The following is a 21323-nucleotide window of genomic DNA, read 5'->3' on the forward strand; positions in this document are numbered from 1 at the left end:
AAACCTAGAACATGTCTGGATGAAAATGGGGCGGTCAGTGTGTCCACATGAGAATCCCTGAAACCTAAATGCGCATCTGCAATTTTCAGTTACAAATAATCATAAATAATCGCCACACACATAGTGAACTGCCACATTTTGTTATATAATCGTTTTATTCACTGGACAACTCCATTAAATTCTAGCTTAAATACGACAGCATTGCATACTGGCAGCAATCAGTCCGTCCAGGCTTTGCCGTGGCTTTCAGCCTGCCGTCAGAGGAGTTGGAGGTAAAGGGCGCTGCTGCCTGGCGCTTGAGATCTTCCACCAGGCGCAGAGGGAGGGAAGGAAGAGGGCTTTTCCACAGCAAACGCAGCTTCTTTAGTCATCGGATGCTTTCAGGCCTGTCCATGACATGAACAGAAGTGGAAATGGGGGTTAACACAAGGGAATGCAGTTCTAGTAGTAAATGTTAGGAAGTTATGGCCTTCCCTCTCAAATTTGGATCCTCTATTCAGTGTTTATTGGTCATTGTATGTCCCTGTTGCTTTTTTACACTGTTCCCAAAGCGTGTGAATGCACCCGAAGTGGCCTGAACACACCACGATTCCAGCCACAGCCCAGACAGCCAATGGGAAGGCATGATACTGCACTGTCCCTCAAAAGTCAGTGACTTTTTCCCCACCAGTGCTTTGAAACATTTTAAGTCATCTTTCAAGACCTCCAGTATTTTTTGTTATATTATAAGGAGAAAACCAATCTTTTTAAAAAAAAAAAAAAAAAAAAGGACAAAGCCTTCTTCTTCTTCTTGGTTCTTTGTCTCCGGTTTGTGGGGCCTACAAGGCGCGCAAAAGCAGCCCAACAATGAAAACATAGGCTAGAAAATCTAGACAGTGGTGGCGTTGCCCCAGGCAAGTTCATTGCTGTTCCAGCTATAAACTGCTCTTAACTGCTCTTAAGTCTTCACCATAAAAAAACATATTTTTTACAACATGAGGACGAGGTTTTTGTCCTTCATACTTCAAGAACTTGTACAGAATGCGATTTTTTAACAGTGCAGTCTCGTACAGTGTGTTCCGTATCTTGTGCTGGTTCTAATAGCTGCTGAATCGCAGAATGCGAGAAATGTTCTTCTTCCCCTTTTTTGATATCATACGTTTGTGTAAATCAGTCTCGCTGCTTGTTGTGTATCCCTGCTGTGTCTATGTGTACACTTGTGAAATGTGTGTGTGTCTGTCTGTCTGTGTGTCTGTTCGTCCGTGCAGCACTTCTCTTCCAAGTATGGTCACTATGAAGCAGAGCTGTTGCTTAGGGGCCTTTGGTTGAAATTAATGAGCGACAGCCAAGGGCAAAGAGGGGGAGACAGCTGGGCCTGTCAGCACCCGGGACGGGAGCAGCAGCACCCAGAGGCTCGCCACAGAGCGCAAGGAGCGTGTTGGAACAATGGGCGGCAAGATTTACGGAGGAGGTGAGAGGGGTTTGACACACAGTGCAATCAATAAAATGTACTATTTTTAATCCTTGAGGGGGGGAACACATCTCATCAGAAGATACAGCTTACACAGCAAACAAAAGATTCAACGAAAAAACATAAATTCACAACATATTATCCACCCAGGGAATGAACCAAAGAAATGGTGCTAGCTGTGGGGTGAAAATAAATTGTGTATACATTTTTACAAATTATATGCTTTGGTGAAATTGAAAAAAAAATGAAATAAAAGTGATACTTAACACTAAATTGTAATTTACCTTTACATTGTTCGGTGTTGTTGTCATAAAGGTCTTGGACTTTTTTAGGACAGGTTTTAGTGACTGCAGAAATCAGAAAACTCTTGAAGCTTATAGAGACAGTAGCAAAATGTTCCAAGATCCGTGACTGAACACCACTTTTATCCCTTTTGAAGCATAACTGCAATTGCCAATAACGTTGTTGCTAATAACGTTAGCAAACGGCAAGCTAACGTTAGGCTATCAACAAACTACTGTGGGTGTAAAACTTAAGCTATCACCAGCGTGGTCCTGTTTAGCCACTTGTTAGCATCTGCCATTTAAAAAAAAAAAGCATACATAGCTTCAAAATTGTCAAGTGATGTATTTATTGATGTATTTCATGCTGTTAAAAAAAAGCTTGTTTTAACTAAAAAAAAAAACAAAAAAAAAACTCTCAGGTATTAAACCAAAAACCCCACTGACTTAGAGAAAAAGAGAAGAAGGAACCAGGTCTTATACTATGGAAATTTGTTTCTGGGTTTTAGGACTCAGTCCTGTATTGACATTCTGTACTGCCGGGCCTCATAGAGCTCATCAGTGACTGCCCACCTTGGTTCTGAAGTCACTCCGTAGTGTAGTTGATCACCAGCCATGAGGCCGTTAACGTCTGAGGCCGACTCACCACAAACGAGCTGACTGTTTTAATGTTGTTTCAGGAAAAACAGATGATATCGGCATTGGTTTATCAGCCAAGTCTCTGATTGATGGAGTGCGTCGTTACCATGGAAACATTTAGCACTGGTAACTGGCAGCCATTTTGAATCCATACTTTCCCACAAGCCTTTGTGAGGAACCCAGTCACATGAACGCGATTTCCTTTTCTGGTTAGAAACATGGAATTTTTTATTTTTAATTTTTATTTTTTATTTTTTTTACTGACATCAGTGACATGTTACCTAGCAACAAAATCAGTTGTTCAGTTGGTCATGAAATGTAGTTATTTTAAAGGACATTGGGTCGCAAATATTGGGGAGAACCCAAGTTGTAGCTTCCCTTCACTTATCAGTAGTACCTTTGTCTTTACTCACTGTTCCTGTTTTGGGTTTTTTTGCACTAACTGAAAACTTTTTATTAGCAGGAATTATTTCAAACTTATTAATGTGACTGTAGCTGCTTGTGCTGCCCCAAGAATTCTGGGAGTGGTAGTATTAATATGCAGTTCCTGTTACCACCACAGCCACAGTTTGACGGATCATCCAGAACTGAAATCTTACACTGCAAAAAGCAAAGTATTGCCAGATTTCTCTCTCTCTACACATGGATGGATAGATGGATAGATAGATAGATAGATGATAGATGGATAGATAGATAGATAGATGGATAGAGAGATGATAGATAGATAGATAGATAGAAAGACAGATAGATAGATAGATAGATAGATAGATAGATAGATAGATAGATAGATAGATAGATAGATGATAGATAGATAGAGAGATGGATGGATAGAGAGATGGACAGAGAGATACTGTAGACAGAGAGATAGATAGATCTATAGGATCTGATAAGAGAAACTTTCTGATGTACGAAATTAAAACAGGATCACTTCAAGTCAATCATCTCCAAAGTACAAAGGTCCTTGTTTTAATTAGAGAAATCTGTCATGGCTGCATTGACAGATTATTTTACTTCTTACTTTGAAGAACCACATTGAGATTTTTTATCCACGTTATAAATGGAAACGTGACCATTGATCAATGCTGTTTTGGTCCTCCTCCAGCTCTCATCTTTTTTCAATTCACCTCTGCAAATGTCATTTCAATACGTTCCCAAGAATGTCAGAACACAAAGGTCCAAAAAAAACGTTTACTCCTCAGACATTTGAACTTAATTAGAATAAAATGAAATAACATGCAATACTTGCAAATCCCACAAAGGGTCTATTTTTCATTTTAAGACCACATAAAAGACTGGCCAAAATCAATGGGTAATACTTTTTCACTTTTCACAGTTTATAAGCATTTAATTTTGAATTTGTTCAAATGTATTATTGCAGCAGGTATAGCAAGGGCAGTGTTTTCAAAGAGTGTCTGAATATCAATTTATTTTATCTCTATTCATTATGTGGCGGTTTTGAAAGAATAACATCTGTGATGGCCTTCTACCAGAAAACCTTGAAGGTTCAGGGACTGTTTGTTGGCAGGATAAGACTTTTGTGCATGTTGGTCAGGGGGATAAAATCGACTGCATGAATATATGCAGTACATATAGCGTGTGCTGCCAGTGGTTTGTCACAGGAACTTAAAAAAACTTAAAACACAAAGACATCGGACCTTGTAATAATTAGGGAAAAAACTCCACGTGTTCCAGTTTGTGAGATTTCCCAGTTTTAACCTTTCTGCTTCAAGACGGCCGTCGCTGATTGGTGGGTTTGGACGCGCCTGCGTGACAGAAACACGCCTAACAGAGCGGCAGGGCTGCTGTATTTTTGAGGCAAATATTTGGCAAATTCAAGTTTTAGTCACAGATTTTTTGTTTTGTTTTCCCCAGCGGGAGGGTCCTCAGAGGTGAAGACCACACTTGTGATTTTTTTTTTTTTTTTTAAAGAATACAAATATGTGCATTTCCCTCTACGCTGCCAAAAATAGGAGTTCCAGATCCCTGATCCAGACAGGGCACAAACCATCTCCAGAAGCGTGATGCTTGTATTTCTGAAGAGAATACACGCTCTCAGATCGTTCCTGTGCAACACGAAAATGACTTTTTTGCGCGACATCAACCACTGTGTCCAAGTATGATATTCTATGGAACACACACCCGTATTATGGAGCTGGAACAGCTTTGTCTCAGCCCGTGTGCATGGACTCAAGGGGTGTGATCAGCATTTTGTTTCCTTCCAGTGGACTAGACGAGCGTTAGGATCCACAATCTATCATTTGGTCCAGATTGCCTGCAAGATTTTCAATAAAAATATGAAAATATTTATCGTAATTTTACCTTCTTCTTTTTTTTTAACCCAAATTTATCAAAATGCCTCCACTTGCTCTTGAGATGTCACACTGGCGGTCAGGTTACCATCGCCCAACTTACTGTATCTTTTCAGTGAAACACGACTGGTGCCTGCAGGCCAGACATTCAGGAGCGTCGCCCCAAAACTCTGGTGGGTAACGGTTCCGGTGGCGAAAGGGAAGATGAAAGCATCCATGTTTTACTTGGGATCCGTAGTGCCAGGCTGGTTCACGCGCGTGTATAAACGGATCTCACAACAGTGGATTTGCGTGAATTCCAGTCGGAACACATTTCAACCTGTCGTAAAAATACAAAACGTGAGTGCTCAGAGACGTGCGTCGATTGTCATGACACAGCCGCACACAGACGGACGCTCTGTCCTTGGTGGTCCACCTGTAGACTCGTGGTAAATGGAGGGTCATCGCCGGGTCTCTCTAATCACACAGCTGAACAAAACCAGCACTCTCCTCTACCATGAGCGAAAGGCTGGTGAGGGATGGATGAATGAGGAAGCTGTGAATGTGCTGGAACAACCACACACACACACACACACACACACCTGCTCAGCTTGACTCACACTGCTACGCTACCACGGGCGCACCTCATACACATTTTATATTTATACTTCTAAAAATCAAAGGCACACTGGTTATAAATATCTTGCATGTAGTAGCGCTAACAACTAGTATTTTACTGTGGATTACTTTTGTCAGAGTGAGAAGTCCCACATCAAACTCTTGAAGGTTAAACCTCAAAACAATGGTCGTATTAGCAGAAGTGTTTCCTCTCTGGTGTTGAGCAAATTGAAACAGGACTCTCGTGTTTCTCCTGGTAGACACAACATGAGGATCAGCCACAAGCCAGCGTTTCTGGGTGGAGTCCAACACCAGGAGTGTGTGTGTGTGAGCATGTGCGTGTGTGTTTGCGCGCGTGTGTGTGTGTGTGTGTGTGTGTGTGGTTTTGTACAGCTCTCAGTCACAGTGGAGTCAGTTTTCAATCTCTGGAGTTTATAATTGTGGGATTTGTGAGTGTGTGTGTGTGTGTGTGTGTGTGTGTGTGTGTGTTTGTGAAGACCACTTCACCCAGGACAAAGGTTGAGTCCCTAATTGGTAAATTGGTGTGTGTGTCCTGGGCAAAGGGAGGACAAGAGAGCAGACCAGGTCCCACAGACTGCTAGCATGCTAGTATAATCAGCCGGGATGGGAATCATTTACTTAACTAACTTCTATATTTTGTTTCGTTTGACAGACAGCTGATTCTAAACGGGCCCTGAGTGGAATACAAATGCCATCAGCATGAGGTGGGTCCAGGTCCTTCAGTTTGCAGTTCTGCTCGGATCCAAGTCTTTGGACGGGCCTACACTGGATCCAAGTTCTACACTTCATTGCATTTTGGACCCATGAAGGCCTCTGCGTAGATCTGACACTCCCAGTAAAAATGTCCTGGCAGGATTAACTGTCCGTACTTTGACCAGTTTGACCTGCCACTGACGTACTTGTTAGGACTTGGTCCGGTCCCAGAGTTCTGACCCGTGGGCTCCAGCTGCTGGGACATCAATGTCCTGTACAGGCGAACACCCTCATCGACCAGTAATCTGCTCTTCCATCCGCCTGTAGCTGTAGAGGAAGTCTCTGCTTCAGAGGGAAACTGGGCCGCAGGCTGCTAGTGGTGACCCACTACGCTCTGTGGTTGAAAGGTTCTGGCGGCACGTCAGACCGCGCCCATCCCATCCACGGCGCCGGGCGTGGTCAGAAATGTGCTTTCCCGCACGTCTCACCGTGTTGCAGCGGCAAGGTGAGAAGATAAACAAGTGCAGGTCATCACAGATGAGGTTTTCAGGAGGTGTTAAGTTACTTTTTTATTTCCTCATTGAACCATGGCAGCTCTGGAACACACACACACACACACACACACACACACAGTCTAGTGGTTGAAAAGTGCCTGTGAGAGGAGCTGGGCTGCAGTACAATGGGAGATATTCTGGGTTTTAATAGCTTCTCTGTGCCAGTTGTGGTGGGGAACAGGTGCGCTGGTTGTTGGAGGGTCAGCCTAGAAGACATTTCAGTGCTGGAATGGCAGGAAGCGGTGCAGCTGAGTGTTAATACAAGGTGGAGGTGGAGGTGCAGCGTGACGTTGCAGTCTCTGAACAGCAGCTTGGTGTTTGTTTAGAGGGCGGCTGATTGGGCCTGGCATTGTTTCACACTTAAGCAACTCTTCTCTTGTCTTTTTTACAGCCGCTTGTATCGCCGGTGTTGAGTCAGTGCAGAGAAATGTATCGTGCATTTTTTTAGTTTTCTAACGATTAACAGACTGGAAACAAGGGACAGGGAGGGGGTGTGACACGCAGCAAAGGACCACCGGCTGAGACTTGAACCGGGGTCAGCCGCGTGTGAGACGCGCGCACTAACCACTCGACCACCTGAGCAAGCCAGCTGATGTAAAAGAAATCTGATTAGAGTCACATCCTGGTTTTCCTCCGTCTGACTTGTTCTCTTTTATTTGATTTCCTCAAGAAAACCCAGAGGGAAATTCTTCAACTTCGATGTCCACTGGGATTCCAGGATGATCTGGAAGGAAATTCGGTGGTCAAAGGTCAAGGTCACTGTGAAGGAGGCGTCGGGGAGTCGCACCGCCGTCATGCCGTACGACACCTTGTAAGATATTTCTTAATAATTTCCCCCCAAATTTGTGTCTTCCTTTTATTACCGATTTGTTTCATTTTTAAATGTGAACCTTTTTTTATTTACTTTGAATTTGCTTTGATCCTCTCCTCGAACACACTTTGTGATACTGTTCTCCAAGGCAAACAGAAGAGAACAAGGTTGACGTTCTAATCTCTAATTATAACCCAAAAAATAATTAAAAAAAGGGAGCTGCATCAAGGAACCCACGACTGCCAGCAGCAAACAGAGGAGCTGCAAACTCGTGGAGTCAAACACATCGTTAACAAAAACCCATGAAAACCACGAGCAAGCACGGACGCTGTCGTATAGTTTGAGAAGGAAAAGACAGACAGCCGGAGCTGGAAGTACAAGCACGAACGTTAAGATACAAACCAAAGAAAACGATTTGACGAACCACTTGAGTCATTCGAGGAAAACAAAGGCGTTTGTGCCTGACCATCAGACCTGATCAGAGCTGGTTTGAGAGTCCAAAACCAGTCAAACAATCACTCCCTTTACACATGGAAGTTGTGCAGTCGTAACCCCACCAGGCTGCGTGACAAACAAATCAAAGCCATACAGTTTTCTAACTGTAACTTGATAATTGTTGGGTAAGTCCCTGATGACCCCTGACCTTCAGTAACAGGGCCAAACTGGGAGCCAAGTATGTGACCTCTGACCTCCAGTATTTGGGAGGCCGTTGAGGGAGCTCACAGCGTTACATTCCTCCGAATAGTTGGTTTGATTTGTTTACTCGTTCAATTAGCAGCGAGTGGCCGTCGTCACATTCTTGACTGGGAATCAAGAACATGCAGCTCTGCGTGTCGGGCAGAAGAAACGCGACCGTAATTATCACCGCAATAATAACGTGTTTACTTGGGGGGGGCAGGTTTTATCCTCCGGCGCTGGCAAGGCGCATCATAGCAGGGACCAGAACTGGAGGCTGTGGGAACAAGAGCAGATGCTGTTGGTCTCTGTGCCGGTTTTTGTCGGTGTCAGTGGATGAAAACCTCTGAGCCTCGTCCGGCGAGATGCGGTCGACCATAATTTTGGTGTGTGTGTGTGTGTGTGTGTGTGTGTGTGTGTGAGTGTGTGTGAGTGTGTGTGTGTGTGTGAGAAAACAATTCTTGTTCAGTTTTTTTAACACCGTTTTCGTCATTTTGTGGCCTCTACGTGTGACGAGTGCCCTCGGTTTAAATAATTTGTGGCCACGAGGTAATCATCTTGTTATTTTGAGGCCATGACTTCTAACTTGTTCCCTCAAGCTGGTTATTTTACTTTTTTTAATCAAGTCGCCTTCGTGTCTTTAATAATAGATTTTTGTCTTCATCCCGCAACAAAAGAGATTCTAGATTCAAGGTGCTTTCTATTCAGGTGATTTTAGAATGTATAAATCTAGGAGTCACACGCGCGCGCGCACACACACACACACACACACACACACACACACACACACACACACACAGAGGTTTCAGGCTGAAGCTGAGAGTTTCTGCTGCTGATGATCCGGTGTCCAGTTATTAAAAGCTCATTAAAGAGGAGGTGGAGCTCGGCCTCTGATTGGAGGGAGGGAGGGAGAGTGGGGGGGGGGGGGGCAGAGGGGTTCCCTCCAGTGTGCCTGGCCGCGATCCAGTGCGTAAAGAGCGCAGCGCAGCAGAGAGACTGTCCGGCTGGATTACTGATTCCTCTCCGTCCGAAGAGCCCCCGCTGCTCCCTGGATGAAGCTTGGTGGCTCCCCGTGATTTCTTCGCCATGAGCTGCTTGGATGTGATGTACCAAGTGTTCGGTGCTCAGCCTTACTTCAGCTCCTACAGCCCCTACACCCACCAGGTACGGACCGAGCTCGGCGGCGCAACTCCCGCGACTGCCTGGACGCAGGGAAACTTTCAGATCTTGGTGTCAGACATGCGGGTGATGTATTTAGGAAACTTGGTCTCTCGACTCAGCCTCCGCCGGTGATGCGTGACGTGTAGTTTGTTCAGATGAGCCGCGTGAGTTTCCTATTGACAGCAGGCTTCACATCCGAAAGTGCCTCTGAAGCAGCAGCAGCATGAATGACAGTAAGAAGGAGACATCGATAATTGCTCCAACGTCATTTGACTTAAAAAAAATGTCTCATGTCTAGAAGGGAGGATGGGAACAGTCCTGTTCGAGGCACCACTGACACATCTTTATATAAGAAGGCAGTGCGTTTCCTGAAACCAGCCTCCCGATTTACGTCCACGACGAAGCGAGCGACCAGGCCGAGTGTCGGGTCTGACTGTAGACGGCTGGGCGAAGTCATCAGCGACGCCTGGGCTCCGGGATCTCTGCTGGGTCGAGCTGCCGCGGAGACGCGGCGCTGCGGCTCCTCGGGCCTCCTCAGACGCGCTGCTGGGAGCGTTTTGCTTTTCTTCTTCTCCTCCTTCTTCTTTTCTTTTCACTCTCTAAAAAAACCTCTCAGTCAACATCCAGGAATATTTCACATAGTGCCAAAAACAAAAAACAAACTCAGTCACCACAACTGACCCAGGATCAGCAGCCGCTGGCACTCCCTTCCTCCCTGTCTTTCCTCCGTTCGTGTGGTCACAATAACCGAGGTTTTTATTCACCGTTGATGTTGGAATTTAGTTCCATGTTTTGTTTTGTTTTTTTAAATTGGGATCCATTTAGTTTTTATCGTTGCATTGTAGAGTTTTTGAATCCTTGTGTGCAGAGGTAGTAACTAATTTGCTCAGGGTCATATTTTTAAAACATCCAACACCGAACCAACCTTCTCTTCTCCAGCGTCTTTGTATCATTTCTGTACATAAAAATCCTATTGCACTTAATCCAAGACAGGATCAAGAAATTAAATGTGTAGCATCGTGTTCAGAGAAAGAGCAGATCATTTTACTCCTTTTTAGAATAAAACATCCTGCTGAGATTCATTGAACTTAACAAGTAAAGGAGGAAACGTTCACCTAAAATTTGATTAAATTAAAAAAGATATTAGCCAAATAATCGTCTCATACTAAGTGTAATTATATTTTCAAAGCAATATATGTGGCAAGATATATTGCAATGTATGTATGTATTTTTTTTGTGATATCAAAAATACAGGTAACCCGAAATGAACCTGAATTTTTGAATATTTTGTTTTATCTTTTATTGTGAAAAGACAACTCTGGCTGAGATGAGAGTTTTATTGTTGCTGTGACATCAAATATAACAACAAAACAAAATTTAAAATGTGTTTTTTAAAAGTCTAAATGATCATTTATTTCGCTCTCCCGAGTGTTCAAAGGCGCTGTACAAGGGAGGAAGAAATAAACACAGCGATCAGATTTGGGAAAAAAAAACCCAGAATAAATATGAATTTTTATCATTAATTTTAGTTTGTTTAAATCCATGCAGCTGGATTAACTTGCCAATAAACACCTGCCGTGTCCTAAAAAGCTAAACCTCCTTTCATGAACTTTATAGATCGAATGTTTTGAGGGAGTTTGAGTCTTGATAGCGTTGAAAATACAAGAATCAGAAAACGGTGGCTACAGACTTCATGCGTTACTCTGTTAATCTACGTGTCCTTCTCAGAAACTCGCCTTGTATTCCAAAATGCAAGGCCCCCAAGACAGCAGCAGCCGCCTGGGTCTCCCGGCCCCCCTGGGTCCCCTGGGACCCCCGGCCATCAAAGAGGAGGACAAGGAGCTTCCCCCAGGCGCCGAGTACCTGAGCTCCCGCTGCGTCCTCTTCACCTACTTCCAGGGAGACATCAGTGCCGTGGTGGATGAGCACTTCAGTCGAGCCCTCAGCCAGACCACGGTGTACCCGGCCTCCACCAGCCACAAGGCCGTAAGAGGTGTGTGTGAGTGTGTGTGTGTGTGTGTGTTAGATGTCTTTTGTCGGACTGGAAACCCTGGACTGTGTGTGTGTGTGAATGTACTTAGGCTTCTGCACCTCAGTGTTCAGGTTTCTGTGAGCTGGCCTCTCTTGACCTCAAATCCATCTCCACCTGGTGATTCATGAATATTTACATGAAAACACGGACGAAAGGAAGAGTCCAAGAAAAAAGAGAAAAGAATTCAGCAGAAATCTCAATCTTGACGTTTTGGCTCCTTGTTCCCGGAGACAAACGGAAGCCAAAACGATCCCTGGAAACAGGGACGGCCCTTCAGCGGAGCCCCAGATCCCAGTGTCTGATCTGATCCTGCTCCTGCTGTCTCACAGCTGCAGAACCCAGTTCTACGAGCAGAACCCAGTTCCACGAGCCTCATTTGCATTTATTGTTGGGGCCGTTTGACATCTAACTGCACAAATTTGCCTCCCGATCCTGTGTTTTGTTTAAGGCTCAGTTGGCAGCGTCTCTCCGCGGTGACCTCGTCTTTGATGGAAGTGTAAAGTCAAAGCGGTGAACTGAAGACAGAACGTGTGGACGTGGAGCTGAGAGTTGTTTCACAGTTCTTTTCACTGAATGCACACACAAACAATTATTACACCTGAAGATTTGATTCCTTTAAGGACATTTACACTGGTGTGTGTGTGTGTGTGTGTGTGTGTGTTTGTGATTTCTTAACATGCTTCTTTTACTGCTCCGTGTTGTCAGTAATATTTTTATGACTAATTTTAACCGTTGCGTGATTAGAAGTATCTCAGACGGATTCAAGTTTTTCGTGGCCGCCTCACGGACTCCACATTGAGCCGAGGTCAAGTCTGGCATGAAAATCAAAGAATAATAAAACCGCGGATAAAAAAAAGATGTTTTGTTCCTCAACTTTGGGGGGAATCTAACAAAAAGTCCTTAAAAGCATCTCTCTTTTTGTTCTGTTTGACAACAGCTGCATCCTTTAAAAGTCTGAGAGCCAGTTTTTAGTGCTCCATTAGTGTAAGATGACAATTTAATTGAAGTGTGGAGGTCAATAAATGTGCAACCAGAACTGCAGGAGAAGCTGCTGTTCGTTCCCTGGTACACTGAAGTCAGTGTGGGAGAGAATTCTGTCTCCCTTTCGGCTTCTATAAATCAGAGCTGCATTTCTTATCATGGCAGCTGCAGCCAGTGCTTGTATTCTATCATGTCTGCTGATGACTCCCTCTACCCCCATTTTCCCGTTGTAATCCGCTAACAAACCCATTTCCTCCACGATTCGACCAGAAAGTTGCTCTTCTGTGTCTTGTCCCGGTGCGTCACGCTGGAGGAGGCGAGGACCTGACGGGTTTGTTGGAGTAGAGAGCAGCGTGGAGGGCCGTGATGGCGTTCCTCTGGTTTCTGTTTCACATCTTTTTTTCAGTTTTTAAAACTCACAGATGATTGAAAGTCGTTTTAGTGCCGCTAGACGGGTTGAATTTGCTGCCTAAACGGTGAAAAGGGAATGGCAGGAGTTCCCAGCAGAGGCGCCGAGCATTCGCCGCATCCGTGCTTTAACGTCACTGCACCACTGACTCACTGTTGGTAGCAAAGACCTGCATTCGCTTGTTGAATGTGGATCCGAGATTGGAACCGGGTTTTGTGTCCTATCAATGCTGATTGGAGCCATTTAACCCCTTGTGTCTGCCGCAGGGTCATGTGATACGTGAGTGAATGTTGACTAAACTCAGAAAAAAATCCAAATGTTAAAGATTAAAAGTAGATCCCACTCCAGAGCGTATCCCTCCGCCTGCACGCATGCTAAATATGAACATATCGGCGTCAAAACCACACATTTTCTACACCAGCAACAAAAATAGTTCCAGGATTGGATCCAGACGCTGAAACGTTGTTCACTTCCACTCCAAATCCTGCTAATGGCCCAGAACCGACTCCAGGATCCACAGTTTGAGCCACATTAGCTCCAAAAGTCAATCACTTGCTCCATTTGATATTCGTATCTAATTATAGCTCAGTTTTTGTGCGATATCATGTTACCAATTAGTGACGACTGTTATTGGGTCAGAATGTTGTGTCTATTAGAAAACAGGAAACAGATTTCCTCGTCCAGCTGCTGCTCCAAAGGTCCAGAGCGACGCCTCAGCTCTCCTGGGGGTTAACAACTAGTTATCTAGTTATATTTGTTGATCTGTGTCTTTCCAGACGAGTCGTTCCCGATGAGCCAGAGAAGTTTCCCTCCGTCGTTCTGGAACAGTTCTTACCAGCCGCCGGTCTCGTCTTCGCTGGGCAGCGCTCTGTCAACGCCCCACTCGGAGCTCTCCTTCCCTGGAGACCCCTACTCCTCCTCCTCCCTCCACAACCACCTGCACCAGCCCAGCCCCGACACCTGGCACCCGTCCCACCACCACCACCATCACCACCACCACCCTTACTCATTAGGGGGCGCCATAGGCACCCAGGGCACGGCCTACCCTCGTCCGGGCATGCATGAGATGTACGGCTCGGCGTTTGACCCTCGCTACAGCTCGCTGCTGGTGCCATCAGTGAGGCCTCATCACCGCCTCACGTCCAGCAGCTCGGTACCGGGGTCCAGCACCTCGCCTTGTGACCTGGGGGGGAAGGGGGAGTCGGGGTCGGCCTGGAGCGGGGCCTTCACAGGAGCCGGAGCAGAGATCGGACTCAACATGGACACAGGTAGAGGACAGAACTCACTTGTGCTGTTGTCGGAGTTTGTGGAGTACGTTAGATAGTTTGGCCCAGGTGTGAGCCATGAGTGCAGGTCTGGTGAAGCCAGAGGAGGCTGACGATCCTGCAGCTCGTTAACCTCAACCATTTAACCTCCGAACCCTGTCGAGCAGTAGTTCACTGGGAGGAGGCTGGCAACTGCTGCCAACGTCCTCGGTAGCTCTGACTGAAAGCCTGAAATCTGGAATATTTATGATCTTCCCATGACCAAGTTTATGGAAATGCCACTCTAAATTACTGTAGTACTCATTTCCACAGCGTACTCATGCAGTACTCATTTCCACAGCGTACTCATGTAGTACTCATTTCCACAGCGTACTCATGCAGTACTCATTTCCACAGTGTACTCATGCAGTACTCATTTCCACAGCGTACTCATGCAGTACTCATTTCCACAGCGTACTCATGTAGTACTCATTTACACAGCGTACTCATGTAGTACTCATTTCCACAGTGTACTCATGCAGTACTCATTTCCACAGCGTACTCATGCAGTACTCATTTACACAGTGTACTCATGTAGTACTCATTTACACAGCGTACTCATGCAGTACTCATTTCCACAGTGTACTCATGTAGTACTCATTTCCACAGCGTACTCATGCAGTACTCATTTCCACAGTGTACTCATGTAGTACTCATTTCCACAGCGTACTCATGTAGTACTCATTTCCACAGTGTACTCATGTAGTACTCATTTCCACAGTGTACTCATGTAGTACTCATTTACACAGCGTACTCATGTAGTACTCATTTCCACAGCGTACTCATGCAGTTCTCATTTCCACAGCGTACTCATGTAGTACTCATTTCCACAGTGTACTCATGTAGTACTCATTTCCACAGTGTACTCATGTAGTACTCATTTCCACAGCGGCGGTCGTTCCTCAGGGATTTGTCTTGTTTGTGGTAAAGCGTGGAAGGACATGAAACCCAAATCCGGTTCCTCGTCATTCAGGAGCTCATGAATCCGGTCTCACATGACGACGTGTCTTCATATGAAACTCAGACTTGTTTCATCTTATTGCCAACAGCAAGTTAAAAAAAAGAAAAAGTCAAATAGTGAGAATTCCACAGCAGACTGGGGACGCCTCCATTTGGTGTTGCATCTAAAACTGAAGGGAATTTCAAAAAGGATTGAGGTGGACTGATGATGCGCTAACGGAGCCGTCAGCGGCGTCAGAGCCGGTGGACATATTTGACGTGATTCCAGTTTGGAAGCCTGAATCCTGTTGAGGCTGTGAGGGCGGGACGTCTCCGCCGCTCCACAGTCTGACACAGATTTTGACCTCCTGGGATCTGAAAATTGCGATTTGATCCATTTTGCAGATCTGCTGGCACGACGATCATTCGCCGCTCGCGCCTTACAACGAAGGTGAAATATTAGAATAACAAAAAAAATCAATCCGTGATGACAAAGCTTACCTGCACCCCATCGTCTTAGATATTAAAAATCTCTCACCAGACTTGCCGTGTATTCGCTGCGTGCAAATAATCCCAACTTGCACGTTGTACTTTTGTGTCACATGCGGTTTGTGAAGAGCCTTTGATGCGAGACGTCTGCAGTTTTGATCGATGATGAAAATGACTTCTGCTCCGTCTGCAACTGCTAGACATGCAAGAGAAGCACTTGCACTTCAACACTTGTCTTTTAAAGGACAAAAAAAAATGTCCGATGTTGTTAAATGTGGTCGACATCTGTCCGTGAAAGACACAACTCATTACTGCGAGAGTGTGTTTGGCCGGAGCGAAAACTTTGCCCGTCTCTGATTACTGAAAACAGCATTAAATCATATGACAAAGCAGCAGCGTCGGTGTGAAAACCAGAATTAAGTGAAGCTCTGGTTCTCTGGCTCAGATCAACTTACCACAAGTGGTCTGAACCAACAAGCTGACTGTCAATCAGCACCTTCACACCAGCTGTCAACTTCCTTTCCTGGCTGCTTTCATCCCGGCCGGGCCCCGGGCCATTCCTCCCGCTTTCATCAACCAGATCGTTGCTCTCTCTAATCTCTCCGTCCCGCTCTTCTCACTGACTTCTCTTTTCTTTTCCTCTTTTCTTTGCTCATCTCTCAGGTCTGCAGACGCAGGATAAGACCAAGGATTTGTATTGGTTTTAGAGACTGCTGAGACCCCCTCCACCCCCCAAACCCCCACCCCACCCCACCCTCCTCCTCTCCTGCTTCAGCCTCTTTCCTCTGCTTTCTCTGCTGCTGACAGAGAAACTGACATTAAAAATCAGTTCTGTGCCGTAACAGCTTCTGGTCTACTTGCAGCTCTGTGTTACGGCGGACTTTGCAGCAGCAGCAGCGCAGCCCTGCTGAGCTGAGCAGAGGCGCGCAGAGGACGCAAGCGAGCGCCGAAACAAACCTGGACTAGCAGACAGGATGTGGACAAAGACGAGACTCTTTGTGCTTCTGTATCAGGCGAGGATGACATTCCTAATGTGGAAAAAAAAAAAAAGTCTGGGGACAGACGGACAGAGACACGTGTTGTCAAACTCCAAAGACGAGCACTCTTGGCAGGACTTACCTCACTGGGACAACTGGGCTACAGACACTGGGAGTGTTATGGCTGCAGGAGAGCTGGTGCTGCTGTTCAGGAGGCTGCAGAGCAAGAATCTGGTGTTCATTAGCAAAGGTCCAAGTAGTTTGGTTTACATGGAGTTTTGGTTCACCCCCCTACACACACACACACACACACACACACACACACACACACACACACACACACACACACACAGAAAATTAAAAGATCTCATAGAAAATACTTCAAATTACCTTATAGTTGAATGGAGGCACCACACAATCAATGCTGCTACGATTTAATCACCAATCACGCTGCTCCACCATCGCCATGTGACGGCTGGTGGTTACTAGAGTGTCATGGCGGACGTAGAATCCCAGTCTCTAGAGCACAACGCTCGGTGGCGGTAAACCTCTGAACGTTGTGGTTGAAGTTAAAGTTGTAAAGCGCTCAAACTGGACCCCAGTGTGTGTTGGTAACCGTTTCGTTCTCCCGGGGTTCCTTGCTGGGAGTGGCCGGAAACAATCCAAAGACTTCAGGGCGCCACTTGATCGCTGACACGCTGAAGTGTACCTGTAAACTCTGTCCTACCAGCAACAGGAGAACTGTAGGGTGGTTCAGCTGCAGTCAGCGGAAAAATAAAAAACAAACACTCGCATCAAAATTTGTTTTCTGGATTGTCAGAATTGTTACCAATCAGTTAATAAGTGGTGTTGCTCGGGACTTTCACTTTTTAGTGTTTTAAAAAGATTTCTCCACGTAACAAAAGTGATTCCCAACAACGGAACAATCCCATCGGCTTGTAGGTGGAGAGAACATGGAGACGATCACTTCCTGTTGGACAACAAAATACCTCATCCTTGCAGTGCTCTGCTGGGTTAGCATGTCTGAGTGGAAGGTCTGGGTTTGTTCGCGCTCGTTCTCATCCCCATCCGAGCAACTCCGGCGTTCAGACAGCCTCAGCAGGCAGGGATCTCTGATACATGGTGTTGCGAGACTTCCTGTCACGTGACGTGGTTGAATCAGGGATGTTGAACAAGCTACGTAGGATGAAGATGTACTGCATGTCACAAAAAGCTAGTGACTTCTATGCTAACAGCAGTGCTAGAATCGCAGACGGCTTGAACTACAAACCGCAGCCATTGAATAGCAACCGTTGCGTCAACCAGTGAGGGCGGGGGCTTTGATGAGACCACCTTGAGCAGCCTAACACCTCCTCTTATCTGGACCGTGCAACACTCTTTGTCCAGGATGTTTCAGAACCTTTATTCTGGGGGGAAACTGTGTCAACAAGCCGAGGCTGGCGGGAGGGAGAGGAGGGCCGGCGATGAATGAGCAGAACGACGGCTATTTGAAGCCACTTGACTCTTTCTCTCTCTGCTCCCATGCAGCTGTCAACGACAACTGCTCCTCAACTCAGCGAACACACACACACACACACACACACACACACACGGCCGTCCCACTGTGCAGTGTTCAAGCCGGGTCTATGAACTTAATAAAGGGAGCATTTAGTGCGAGCTGGATCCTGCCCCACTGGGACAACTGGTGTGATATAAGTGAAGGCAGCAGAGGACACACACGCACGTGCGCGCGCACACGCATGCACACACACGCATGCACACACACACACACAGACACACACACACACAGAACTATTTGAGACAACTGTCAAAAAGTCATTTGTGAATGTGTGTGTGTGCATGTGTGTGCATACGTTTGCAACTCTATACTTAAAAGGACTTGAGTTTGATGGACAAGTAACATCCTGCTGACGTTCATGTTTTTTTATTTGGGTTGCAGGATGAATCCTGGCAGCGTCTGATTTATCTTTCTTTTCTTTTTGTTTCCACTTTACCACCGAGGCCAAGCAGATTATTTTGATCATATAAATGTGTCAGACTCCATCAACCCTGAGCCCGTGTCACAGACGGACACGAGAAGCGGAAACAAAATGAACGCACCAGTGTTTCATGGTAAAAACATCCTCGTGGAGCAAATATCTGGAGGACGAATGTAAACACTTTCAGGGCAGAGACAGAGTCAATTATCAAAGGATTGCCTGAAGAGAATAAAAGGGAAAATGGTGATAATTGGACGGAAATGTTTCGCCACCATTTTATACCACGTACCTCGAGAGGAGGACGTATTTTTAGTTTGTTTTTTGTTTTTCCCAAACATCTAAACAACTTTGAGCTTCATCCTGTTGGGTTGAATCTCATAAACTTTCATGATTCGTACAAAAGAAAGGGCTTTCCCATCAGCTTCAGTTGTACTTCAAGCTCATCAGCAAATTAAAAAAAATAATAAAATGCCAACGTGAAACAACGAGCTGTGACGGAGCTGCCGACGCATCCAAACACCGGGCGAACCCTCGGAAACGAACCACCAAATATTTGCGATGCAGCTTGAACCTGAAATTTTTCCTCAGTGGGAACATTTTTTTGGGGATTTGCAAATTTGCATCTCCTGCAGATGAAGCAGCCAGGACCGAATGCCCGTGTGCGTCAGAGTCCAAAATGGCCAACCATTGTTGGGACGATTCGATTCTTTCTTTTTCCAGAATGAAAAAGTGAAGGATTTCTGGATTTTTTTTTTTTTCCAATTCTGTGAAAGGTCAGAGCAGTCACAAGGTTTACGCTCCATCGACGTGTCATAACAACAACAACAAAAAAGCAGCAGTAACTTCCTTGATTGGAGAATTCCCTCTCCTATATGTCAGCGCGTGAACAGGCTCAAAGTCCTTTCATGGCTTTAAAAGTTTGAGAGACCAACTGCAAAACTCCGGTTGCTGTGTCCGCCACAATGGCCGAGGATGTCGCTCAATGTGGCGGCGCGGCTCTTTTATGTCACGCATCAAAGATGCGAGAAGCAGAAACGTTATCAGTCAAAGGCTTCATTCAGGACTTCTTAGATGTTTGAATTGATTGCTGGTTATGTTCATAACAAAGTGAAGCATTCAGGGTTTGTCAGTCAATACAGTTGGAAAAAAATGAAGGTCCTTTCATGTATAATAATGCAACCGTGTGTGTGTGTGTGTGTGTGTGAAACGATTCACAACCAATGTGAAGCTGTGATATAAATATTTTGTCCTTTCATTTCATTTCTTCCAGGTTCATACTGTAAATCGACAGCATGCAGCCGTGTTCTATGTGGAGAATATATTAATATATTGGCTAAAGTGTTGTCTCTGCTCATCAACAGTCTCTGTGTTTATTTGCTGTACGCCTGCAACGATAAAACGGTGGCACTGTGGGGCCACGCGGTGACCCGACTCCTTCCTCGGAGGCTCTTTTGACTGTAATCGTGGAAAAGTGAGAAATGTGAATCTAAGAAATACCAAAAAGATGACAACCTAGCTTTACTACTGAGGAAATAAAGCACTGATTGATGTGAAGCGTCTTCGTGTTTGGCTGTGCTGCGCAGCGCCGCTAGCTGGAAGTCAGCGTCATCACGGGGTCCCTCGACCTGAAAGCCGGTGTAATGTTGACAATAAAACTTAGATTACCGCAGGATATAAAGTTTGGAGGCGGCGTTCTGGCTCTGACTCGGTTGGCGTCCGTCCTCCGCACAGCTGCAGTGCGTTTCAGGTGTGTTGCTAGTTTTGTGAACTTGTTTAAATCCTGCTGATTAGTTTGTTTTCTCAAGGTTATGTGGTTTTATTTATTCTTTCCTCCTGTTTTTTTGACTCAGTGTTTTATTTTGAAAACTGACCGGGTTCACAATGCCATTCCCGTGGAACTTCCTGTCTGGCGCCTTCTGTCAAAAGCAGGCCCTCAGGAGTCGGTCTAAACCAGCTTTGCCTGCGTGGGAGGGCAGTGAGAGTTGTCCTGTACTGTCGCTCATCCTGTTCAGTCACATGTACTTAAAGAACTGACAAAGGGGGCATCCGGGGTTGAACCAGGGACCTCTAGACCTGCAGTCACGTGCTCTGCCACTGAGCTACACAGCGCTACTGCACGCACATCAGTCCCGAGTCTCCACGCAGCCCCCGTCTGAAGAGCGGCTCAAAACAAACAGACAAAAACCCTGGAGAGAGAACAGCACCGATACCCGCAGGGGGGGCCAGCCTGTGGGGGTGTAGCTCAGTGGTAGAGCATTTGACTGCAGATCAAGAGGTCTCCGGTTCAAGTCCGGACGCCCCCTAACAAATAAGTTCTTTAAGTCAACCCAGACAACCTAATATACTAGAATAGCGCATCCCTGTACAAATACTCATCGTCTCCAGTAGATATCACCCCCCCCCCCACAAAGACAAGTACAACAATACAGGTGCCCGGCGCTGGTTTTTAACCCAAGTTCGTTCCCTTGAGGGGAAATATTGAGTCGTTCCTTGTCCTTTCAGCCACATGCGTTTATTTCATGTTTGGTCAGTAAAAGAATGAGACTCTGCTTTCGCTGTAATGAGTTTTTTCAGATCCGCGGACCTCAGACGTTCCAGTGTGGCTCACTGTTGCCTCAAGGGGAGGGAAGTGGTATTACATGTCACAGCACAAGACGGTCCCATCACAGTTTATACTTCCCAACATCTGCAGCCATCCTCAAGCTGCTGTCATAGTTCCTGTATCCACCAACAGGAAACAGCGAGATATTGTCAGGGCGGTGTTTCTGTTCACGCTTTCCGTTTTGATTTTCGATACAATAATGTGGAGGAAGTGTGACAGAGACATCGAAAAAAAAGGTAAGTGTGAAGGAGCAGCTGGTGGAGATGGACAATACAAGCAGGTTCAGGCTTTATGTTCAGTTTCTCAGAGGCCCCACGGTGGTCGTGTGCACTTGTCGCTGAGAGCCAAGCAGCTGAAGAAGAAGAAGTATATCGGCTTTTGACTTGAGCGACGACAGACGAGACGAGGGCGGCGAGGAGA

The 21323-nt window shown here is 45.8% G+C and overlaps 1 protein-coding gene and 1 non-coding gene across 6 annotated transcripts; both read left to right on the forward strand.

Annotated features, from left to right (window-relative positions):
* The first annotated feature begins 616 nt into the window (after nt 1–616).
* vgll2a (vestigial-like family member 2a) lies at nt 617–19811 on the forward strand. Of its 5 annotated transcripts, none has more exons than XM_086190259.1 (7): nt 617–1450; nt 5950–6001; nt 6318–6495; nt 7215–7355; nt 10920–11184; nt 13390–13881; nt 16009–19811. In XM_086190259.1, the coding sequence occupies exons 2-7, from the start codon at nt 5997–5999 to the stop codon at nt 16050–16052; spliced, it is 1125 nt and encodes a 374-aa protein (XP_086046385.1). In that variant the 5' UTR covers nt 617–1450; nt 5950–5996; the 3' UTR covers nt 16053–19811. The 5 variants fall into 5 exon arrangements, with proteins under 5 accessions (XP_086046385.1, XP_086046386.1, XP_086046384.1 ...); XM_086190260.1 differs by having other exon boundaries at nt 18262–19811; XM_086190258.1 differs by lacking the exon at nt 16009–19811 and having other exon boundaries at nt 13390–14330.
* A 721-nt stretch (nt 19812–20532) lies between these two features.
* trnac-gca (transfer RNA cysteine (anticodon GCA)) lies at nt 20533–20604 on the forward strand. Its single transcript has one exon. It is a non-coding gene; the product is annotated as a tRNA-Cys (tRNA).
* Nucleotides 20605–21323: the final 719 nt, after the last annotated feature.

The sequence above is a fragment of the Aulostomus chinensis genome, chromosome 20 (assembly GCF_037954235.1).
Source record: "Aulostomus chinensis isolate RoL2024-O1b breed Wild chromosome 20, RoL_Achi_v1.0, whole genome shotgun sequence".
NCBI lineage: Eukaryota > Metazoa > Chordata > Actinopteri > Syngnathiformes > Aulostomidae > Aulostomus > Aulostomus chinensis.

Bases quoted from the DNA above. Each gene is read 5' to 3' on its own strand.
- vgll2a (XM_086190258.1), top strand. The intron at 6,496-7,214 runs GTGAGAAGATAA...GATTTCCTCAAG, and splicing joins CACCGTGTTGCAGCGGCAAG to AAAACCCAGAGGGAAATTCT. The intron at 11,185-13,389 runs GTGTGTGTGAGT...GTGTCTTTCCAG, and splicing joins CAGCCACAAGGCCGTAAGAG to ACGAGTCGTTCCCGATGAGC.